Source organism: Physcomitrium patens, chromosome 17 (assembly GCF_059467195.1).
Source record: "Physcomitrium patens ecotype Gransden chromosome 17, ASM5946719v1, whole genome shotgun sequence".
Taxonomy (NCBI): Eukaryota; Viridiplantae; Streptophyta; class Bryopsida; order Funariales; family Funariaceae; genus Physcomitrium; species Physcomitrium patens.
The window spans coordinates 6,148,006-6,157,178 of NC_143426.1; the positions used below are offsets into that span (position 1 = coordinate 6,148,006).

General features: G+C 36.4%; 1 protein-coding gene and 1 long non-coding RNA gene across 3 annotated transcripts; both read right to left on the reverse strand.

The window, feature by feature from the left end:
• Window positions 1–229: 229 nt before the first annotated feature.
• LOC112294156 (uncharacterized) lies at window positions 230–2,428 on the reverse strand. Of its 2 annotated transcripts, XM_024544356.3 has the most exons (4): window positions 2,293–2,428; window positions 2,019–2,169; window positions 1,583–1,738; window positions 230–1,454 (listed from the first exon to the last, which is right to left on the reverse strand). In XM_024544356.3, exons 1-4 carry the CDS (start codon window positions 2,392–2,394, stop codon window positions 697–699), a joined length of 1,167 nt encoding a protein of 388 aa, XP_024400124.1. In that variant the 5' UTR covers window positions 2,395–2,428; the 3' UTR covers window positions 230–696. The 2 variants fall into 2 exon arrangements, with proteins under 2 accessions (XP_024400124.1, XP_024400125.1); XM_024544357.3 differs by lacking the exon at window positions 2,293–2,428 and having other exon boundaries at window positions 1,583–1,856; window positions 2,019–2,158.
• Window positions 2,344–3,151, reverse strand: LOC149987527 (uncharacterized). Its single transcript, XR_016497875.1, has 2 exons — window positions 2,868–3,151; window positions 2,344–2,634 (listed from the first exon to the last, which is right to left on the reverse strand). It is a non-coding gene; the product is annotated as an uncharacterized LOC149987527 (long non-coding RNA).
• Between the last annotated feature and the right edge of the window lie 6,022 nt (window positions 3,152–9,173).

Genomic DNA, 9,173 nt, shown 5'->3' on the forward strand with positions numbered 1-9,173 from the left:
TTTGAAAGAAAAAAAAAGGAGTTATCACAGAATTTGGCATTTGGTGCCAAATACCATTAGATGGATGTAATTTAGTTTAGTGGATTTTCATCCCCTTAGCACTATCCAACAGTTGACACTTCATAGTGTGTTGCTTGTACATTCTTATTTGGGTTAGATTGCAAATTTGATGTTGATTTTTGGCACTTGGGTATGAAAATCTTTAATTACTTAACATAAAAGAAGAATATGAAAATAAAAAGAAGACAAATCTATATTGTTGAATTCAGATGCCAATTCAAATGCCACCGGGTTAAGCACGAAGGTTATTCCAAGAGAATGCTGGCAACTAGGATTAATCCACAACCTTTCTTCACGACTAACTCTAAAGACTATGCCTGTAAACAACTCATTCTACAAAAGTTCTACAGTTCGAAAAGCACGGGATGGCGTTCATCAATCGACGAGCTTCTGTCCAACAACATGGGATTCCACACTTTCGACTACGAAATTTATCGGATCTAGACAGTCGCTGGACTACTTCTATCCTAAGACAGTAACTGGAGTCCCTTCAAACGGTGAATGAACTTTTATTAGTTTCTCCCTCAATTAAACCTCATCGCATATGACGTTTGGGTCGTCCCCTCCAACGACTTTTGAGGGACAAGCTCATTGTCATGCTGAGGCTCTCTCTTGCTGACGAATGTGGCCGTGTCGTCAACATGGGGGATGGATTATTTGAGGCTGCGACAAGACTATTCTGTTGTCACACAAATCTTCAGCTACTTGCACGATCATCGTTATCTCATTGACATCATCGAGCGTATCAACATCCATATCAAACGCCTTCTCGACGATTTCCTCTGTCGTACACTCTCCAAATTTTCCCTTCAAAATTTCCTCGACCACTTGTTTGTCTTCCTCGGAAATTTTTGTCACATCGTTCATCTTCACTTCTTCGTCTGTTTCGTTTTCGGGATCAGTGGTTTCTGGTAATGCTGTCATGATGGATGTCGCAGTTGTGTCCACTGTAGCATTATCAACAGCGATAGACCTCTCTACCTTTGCGTTATCAATTTCACTCGGAGTCTCCTCGAATTCAATAACCATGTCGGTTGTGAGTGGCATCCCTTCCACTGAAGCATCTAAAGAGTCTGCTGCCGGGAACAGAATCTCTAAAGGAATTTGCTCATCAAAGGCTACGGCCTCTTCGATGCCACCGACTGTGATATGCTTGTCATCCAACGGAATTTTCAGGTCAGGAACTTCTGTGACATCAACTGCAAGTATCTGGTTATCTACCTGAGACGAATTTATGTTTTCAAGGTTCTTTGTGTCTTCAGTCTTTACTGCTTTAGTCTCAGGATGACTGTTTTGTAAGGTACATGGATGTAGTTCTGAAGCTTGTAGCAACTGTGAATCAACCAATAGCTTCTCCTTAGCGACCTTGAGGTTGTCCCTAGCTCTTGAGATTCCTGGAGCTTCATGAAAAAGAAATCAGCAGTCTGGACATTTTATTTTCCGCATCGAAATTTTCAAAAAGAATAAAAGAATCTGTCTCCAACTTAAGTATTAATAGTCAGCATTGGAGAAGGAACATCACCTGCACGTTTCTTGATTCTGCCGGATTTTAGTTTGTCTTTACCATTGCTACTGCTGCTGCGCTTCCTGCGCCTCGTTGGAATCATATCTAACTCTTCAAAGTGGATGCGTCGTCCCGGCTTTCGATTCAACCTCGCGGATCGCCTGGGCGCTTTAACTGAAGCCATACCTCCAATTCGAGATTTTATTCCAGGAGAAAGAAAACTTACGACAGTGTAGCCAAAAATTTCGCATGGCATTGCCTCGTAGTCCTCATTTGACATTGCTTGCGGTTTCTGAAGCAAGTTAGTCAACTAAAATGCTAGATTTGAATTCTCCAGGTTTAACCACACCAAAAGAAAGACATCTAAAGTAGATTTCTCAGTTTTTATTTTTTATTTTTTTATTTTTTTATTTTATTTCATAATACACAAAACTGTCCCTGATTAATGGAGCACCTGTTTCCCAGACGAAGTTTTCCGCCTTGAGGCCTCCGGGGTGAGCTTTCAAATATCTGATGAGGTGCCTTGAAGACTTGATTTCTTCACCATTTGGAGCGATGTAGCTCACATCCTTCCTCTTCTGTGCGCAACCTTTTTCGGAAGTTAACTGCATCAAATTATATCTGAATCATTACAAAAAAAAAATCGCATCCATGCATCTTGGGCTTCAAATTCCGACGAGTGCACGCAAACTTTCATTGACAGAATTCAAGCTGTGTGCGGATCGAACCTTTTTCTTCCAGCCTCGGAGTGGGCCAGACAGCTTCAGAATGGAGCAATCTGGGCTCCCGGAGGATCGAAGTGCCGCACCGTTGATTTCTGGACTTGCCATCCACCTCAACGTGCGCCCCCTCCAAAAACTCCAAAACCTTGAGAGAAAAATTTTAACAGCTTGTGCGAGCTTCTGTCACGTCTATAATAGTAATCACTCGTAACCCCGAGGCGTACAGAGTTAGCTTTGTGCTAGAAATCGAGAGCATCCTCAACGCTCAGTAATCAATCTTATGAGCCTTTTTTGACCCTCCAGTGTGACTTGCAAGATGGAAAATTCCAAGCAGCTGATACCAAATTCCTACACAACCACGATGGTCCATAAGATTGGAATACGGAAATTAGCAACATTGGTGAAAAAATAAACTTCTTGAATACGACTTTCGGAAAGGAGTCTTCATTTGAGAGAATGGAGAGCGGAGACTTAGGAAGTGGACGAAATGTAAGAGGACACTTTGTAAATGTATCTGCTCTTCATTCTCGGGATTGTAAGAGGACGGAACGGGAGGTATGAAATGATGTGGAGGCTCACACATCAGGATCGTGAAGGTTTGCGATCTTGGAGGAGAAGAGGCACCATACGAGCGTACAGGAGTTGCAATCTTCCGCCATCCCCTTCTATCTCCTGGCACCCTCTCTGCCACGCCTGGCAACAAAGAACTTATCCAGTCCGTCCCTACATCCTGCTCGTTCCCAATCGATTCCGCCTCCATTGCAAAGATCTTTCTCAATCCTCAAAATATCTCCAATTCTCAGAACCTCGACACCTTCGGGATTCTCGAACAAATCCGCGACGCAACCCGCGAGATAACTGTGCGTCGATATTATTAAATACAAGACATGTAGATGTGAAGGAAATAGAGTTATCGCACAGGGGAAGATGATCGGATCGAACGCTCATCGCGTTTACAAATTTATGCTTAGCCAGTCATCTGTATATCATGCGTATTTTAACAGTGTACTTTTACGTATACGGTGACACAAGCTAAATATGTAATGGTTTGAACTAATAAATATTGAGCCCTTAATTGTTATCTATAAAGTTGTATTATTAAGTTTTAGAATATCTCAAAAGCTTTTTGCTAGATCGCTTTATACTGGCTCAATAAATTTACCAGGTTGTTGGCAAAATAGTTTTAGCCCAAGGGTTTTATCTACTAAAATAAAAATATTATATAAATAAATATATGTCATTATTTAAAAAATTAAATCAATTAGAATCATATAAATTTTAAAATTAAAGTATAAATAAAGTAGATAATTTTAAATTTTAAAATACACATTATAACTTTGCATATATATATATCCTCAAATTTAAAATTTAGAATACACATTATCAAAAAGTATTTTATTGTCTCAAAGATGTACCAACATGTTAAAAAAGTCATTTTCTAGTCAATTTTTAAAGACAAATTTTAAAAATATATAATATTTAAGTTTAATTTTTTAAATTATTTTTCTAAAAAAAACTTTGGTATTATTCACCAATGATAATGCTACACTACTTTGTTGCACAAATTCTAACAATTTTCATTTTATATATTCTTTCTTTAAAGGCTGCATAACACTTCTAATTTTAAAAGTAATAATAAAAAAACAAGTTTTTAAAAAATACATACTATTTTTCTAATACAAAAAGACAAAATATTTTGGAAACTGTTGAGAATATTTGGAAAGACACAAGAGTAATAGTAAGTCATACACACACACAAGAGTAGTAGTAAGTCATACACACATACAAGAGTAATAATAAGTCATACACATAAGAGGGTTTCTAAAGAGAGAGAGCTTCACACATAAAATTCTATTGATCTGGTTATGTCTCTTATACAAGAAGAGAAAAGAAGAGAGGATAAATAATACTTCTCCACTAGATTCTAAATACTGTAGCTATGGTATTTACTGTAGTCTACAGTAAATATTATGGAGAGCGCCTGCTACATTTAATGATCTCAACAGTCCTCCTCGCTCATCATAATATTTACATAATATAAAATTTGTATAGAATCATGATCTATACTTTTCTGTGATCTTGCAAGATCAACAATTGTTGCCTCATTAAAATCTTATTTAGGAAAACCTTATTTTATTTAAAGACAAAACCATAGATGAAGGAAAAAGAGTACACATCATTTTCTTTAATTATTTAAAGAGCTCATTAACTTTCTTATTCGAGAAAAGCAAGTCGTTGCATATCAATGCCATAAGTAAGTCGACGATGGTTGCTTAATGGAAGAGCTTTGGTAAAGAGATTAGTAAGGTTATTTGTAGATTCAATTTTCTTAATTATAAGTGTTTGATCAGTAATCAAATCATGACTATAACTAAAATACTTTGGATCAATATGCTTTGTCCTATCGCCTTTAATGAAACCAACTTGCATCTGTGCAATACAAGCACTATTATCTTCATGTAAGATAGTTGGAGAATCATCATATAAAAATCCACAGGTTGTTTGAATGAATTTATCAATTGATCGCAATCAAATATATTCTTGAGATGCTTCATGTATGGTAATAATTTTTGCATGGTTGGATGAAGTTGCAATTATTGTTTGTTTCACTGAATTCCAGTATATTGCAGCTCCATGTCTTAAGAATACATATCCTATTTGAGATTTAGCTGTTGGAATATCAGGTTTATATCCTGCATCACAATATCCAACCAATTTTGGATCTGCAAATTGTGTGTAGTATAATCTCAAGTCTTCAGTATCTTTTAAATAATGTAATAAATGTTTGATGCCATTCCAATGTCGTAGTATTGGACGTACACTATGTCTTGCAAGAACACTAACTGCAAATGCAATATCTAATATTGTAGATGTAGCTAAATACAAAAGTGCTCCAACCACTACTAGGTATGGATATTGGTCTCCCAATATTTCCTCCTCCTCCTTACATGGACGGTATGAATCATGACCATTATAACCACGTCCAACCATTGGTCTGGACAATGGATAAGCATCAATCATTTTAAATTTTTGGAAGATTCGTCTAATATACATAAGTTGGTAGAGAAAGATGCTACCCTTTATTAGATGCATAATCTGAAGACCAATGCAGAAAGTTGTTTTTTCTAGCATTTTCATCTCAAATTCATGTGTAAGTAGGTTTGTAGCTGTAACACATGTAGATGTAGTGTCCACTAAGTTAAGAACATCAATATATATAGCAATGATCACAAAACCAATTTTATCTCGTTTGATAAATAAACAAGGGATTAGTGGATCACTTATAAAATTATTTGTAATTAAATAATATCAAAGACGTTGATACTACATTTATTCGGATTGTTTTAAATCATACAAGGCCTTACATAATTTAATACCACGATATTTTTCTGGAGCGGATTGATTTCGAGTTCCTGTTTCTAAGCCACGTGGAACTTTCATATAAATATTTGCATCAAGAGAACCATATAGATATACAGTTACTACATCCATCAGATGTATCTCAAGGATGGCATCAACTGTCATTCCAATAATATATCAAAATGTAATTGAATCCATGACTAGAGAATATGTGGATTCATAATCAATGCCAAATCGTTGAGTAAATCCTTGAGCAACAAGACAAGCTTTATAGCAGGTTATTTGGCCTTGAGCATCTTGCTTGCATATTAATACCATTTTATATCCCATAGGGTAAGATGTAAGAGTGTCTACAATTGGACCAAAGACTTTTCTCTTACGCAAAGAGGCATACTCGTCCTCAATAGCAATTTTTTATTTTAACCAATCTGAGCGATGCATCACATCTTCGATGGTTTGAGATTCAGGATCGTCTTCCTTGCAAGAAAGGGCTTCTGTAATCATATATGCAAATGATTCATCTACCGTAATAGATGGTCTGTCCCAAATATCATCTGTAGCACAATACAAAATAGATAATTCTTTACTCAACTTGTTCTTATTCCTTCTAATTTCAAGATTATTTTTCATAGGAATTGAAGGTACATTATGCATTGATATATTATCATGAATTGGTAGTCCCTCATGATGAGTGGCAATTTCTTGAGAAATAATACCAAGATTAGTTAATTTTATAGCTTTCTTCTTACGTGGTTTCTTATCTGGTCTACAAGTTCTTTTAGTTGTTGTTGTTATAACTTGAGGTATTGTAGTCAATGGCACTGTAATCTGAGCAAGTGCATTTTGAGCCTCATTAATAGGAACTCTTGTAATTCTAGGTGCATCATTGAAGCCATCAGGTATTTCATCCGCGATCCATTTTAAATGCAAATTCTTAGCAACTTTAGTTTCTGCGAAAGATGTCCTAAGATCGTGATACATTGTAAATGTTTCTGGTGCTTCAAATATGAGTACTTTATTTCTTTGTTGATTGGATACTCCTCCTTGAAGAGATGAAAATATAGTTTCTTCAAAACGATAATTTTACAAACGTGCACGTAATAATGTGCAAGTTGATGGATCAATAATACGAATAATGCTTGGTGAATCAAAACCAACATATATGCCTTCTTGCATGTCCCAATTGTCCATGCCAAAGAGAAACATGACTCTCTAAGATAGATGATGCAAAATTAAATATAATGGGAGGCCAAATCACAATTCGGTATAAACCATTTTCTGTAGCAAAAGCTTTTTCAATAACTTTATGGTTCTTCGTAAAAACCAAAACCTCTTTTTTATTTAAAGTAGCGGTTGAGAGGTGATAACCATTAATACGCATATCTCGATAGGTAATCAGACTCCGAGGTGCTGAGGGTACAAACATTGCATTTTTATATTTTATGATGGAATCCGCAGGTAATTTTACCATCACTGTGCCTTCTTAGAAACAAAATGCATTTATTCTAGCCATGGTCATTATATTTTCAGTTTGCCAAGTTGAAGATTTTTCAATAAAAAATTGTCTATCTCACAAGATAGTATGTATTATTGCAAAATCAATAAGCGCATCATTTGATTCATCATTAGAGGTTTTATCATTCATATAAGCCTTTAAGTCATCAACACTAATTGAATCCATCGATGCATCTAAGGTATGAACTTCATGAGCCTCAGCTCGTAGTTTCTTATTTTCTTAGAATATTTTAATAAAAGATTCTAAAGTTTTGTATGCATATACTAAATGTCCAATTATTCCACACTTATGGTAAGAATATATCTCGAATTTTTATTTTCTACTATAATTAATAGTAGAACGTTTATTCTTTCTGTATGGATAGAAATGGTCTTGACTATGACTACTATGATTGCTCGTTTTACTTATTCCGTAAGAAACCTCCTAGCATAAACCCGTATAGGGGGATTCGAACACGGGGAATGATTAGTTGCTTAAGCATTCACATTAGGGTCACACAATCAATTACCTCCTAAATGTATCGTCTCTATTTCCAATATCTGAACACACAAGGAAACTATAATCTCCTCCTTCATCTTATCGGTCTCTTCCTTATAGCAATTCAGTCATACCAATAACTGCTATTTCCACCAATATATTCACCCTCATAATCTCCAACTGTAATACTGCACCCTCACAACTTTTAGCACACAATTATCTTCATTCCAATCAGTGGAATTCTTCACACAACACTACCATTCACATTACAGTATTTCACACAAACACATACTCATTCTTTCTATTGAACTACAATCAGATTTCAGCATTCAATCTTTCTTCTTTTCAAATAATACCAATCACATTTCCATTCTATAATTCACTTCACAATATTCAGAAACTCTCAATCCTCTTATTCAAAGAAAATAACAAATAAAAGAAAAGAGGTAGCACCAAGCTTACCTCAGCTCATACTATCACAGTGATGGCACCTTAATTAACTTCTACAACTCTTATATACTTTCCCCTGATTCTCCAGATTCTAACTGTAATTCTGTAATTAACCACTTTTAATAACTAAATCACTCATCCGTTGTCGTGTTGTAATACGAGTATACCGTGAAAATATAAAGAAAGGGGACTTTTATTAATGTTCAATTACCTCGAATATTGGGAGCAATGACCAACTCCAGTGCAAATACTGAGTGGCCAGGTTCAGTCACCCCGTTACAGTCAGCTGGGGCATACTGAAATGCTACGGTCGATTCCAATAACGGGAGTCAGCAGAAAGAGAAGGGACCAATTCAACGATGGGTGAGCCTGGTTCGAAGAGCCAATTGGATCCAATTTCAAGACATCCAATCCGGGTCCTCTTACCCAATATGAGACCTAAATTGGTCGGGCAATCCAATGGAGTCTAATTACGGAAAAATCCAGGTCTTACTACGGGCCTCAGCCAATCTGACGTGAAGGACCAATTTGATCCAATTACGGGAACATCCGGGTCTTACTACTAGACTCTTATCCAATATGAGACTTGAATTGGTCGGGCGACTCAATGTGGTCCCGATTACGGGGTTTTGATTCCGTTTCAGGCTGTTCTGTCCTTTGTGCCGTTCCAGGAACGTCTTTTCGATAAAAAGATCTCTTAAAGGTAAAAACGAAGGACAAAGCTCTGACGGTGAGATCCAATTTTGGATCCAAGCTCTGACGGCGGGAGCCAATTTCGGATCCAAGACGGAAGATTGAAGAAATGAGAGGGGAGAGAAAGTTTTGGGAGTTTTTTTAGAGAAGGATCAGAGAGCTAGCTTCATGCTTTGGGATGGAGAAAAAAGACAGAGAATTGGATTTTTTTTTCTTTATAGGGTTTTGAAAAGACTGAGGCAATCGTTGCTGAAGTCAGTGTTGTAATGGTGAATCGAGATTTTTAATGAAGTGGATTTGATTACTCTTGACTATTTTGTGAAATCGAGTTACGTCTGTGATGAAGAATTAAAAGGCTGTCTATAGGATTGAGTATGCGGAGTGAATGAAA

What these genes read in the sequence shown, in the direction of transcription:
- LOC112294156 (XM_024544356.3), bottom strand. Translation starts at nt 2,394, where the DNA reads ATGGCAAGTCCAGAAATCAACGGTGCGGCACTTCGATCCTCCGGGAGC. An exon ending in AAACTTCGTCTGGGAAACAG is followed by an intron (nt 1,739 to 2,018) that starts GTGCTCCATTAA and finishes GTATGGCTTCAG; the next exon opens with TTAAAGCGCCCAGGCGATCC. An exon ending in CAGAATCAAGAAACGTGCAG is followed by an intron (nt 1,455 to 1,582) that starts GTGATGTTCCTT and finishes ATGAAGCTCCAG; the next exon opens with GAATCTCAAGAGCTAGGGAC.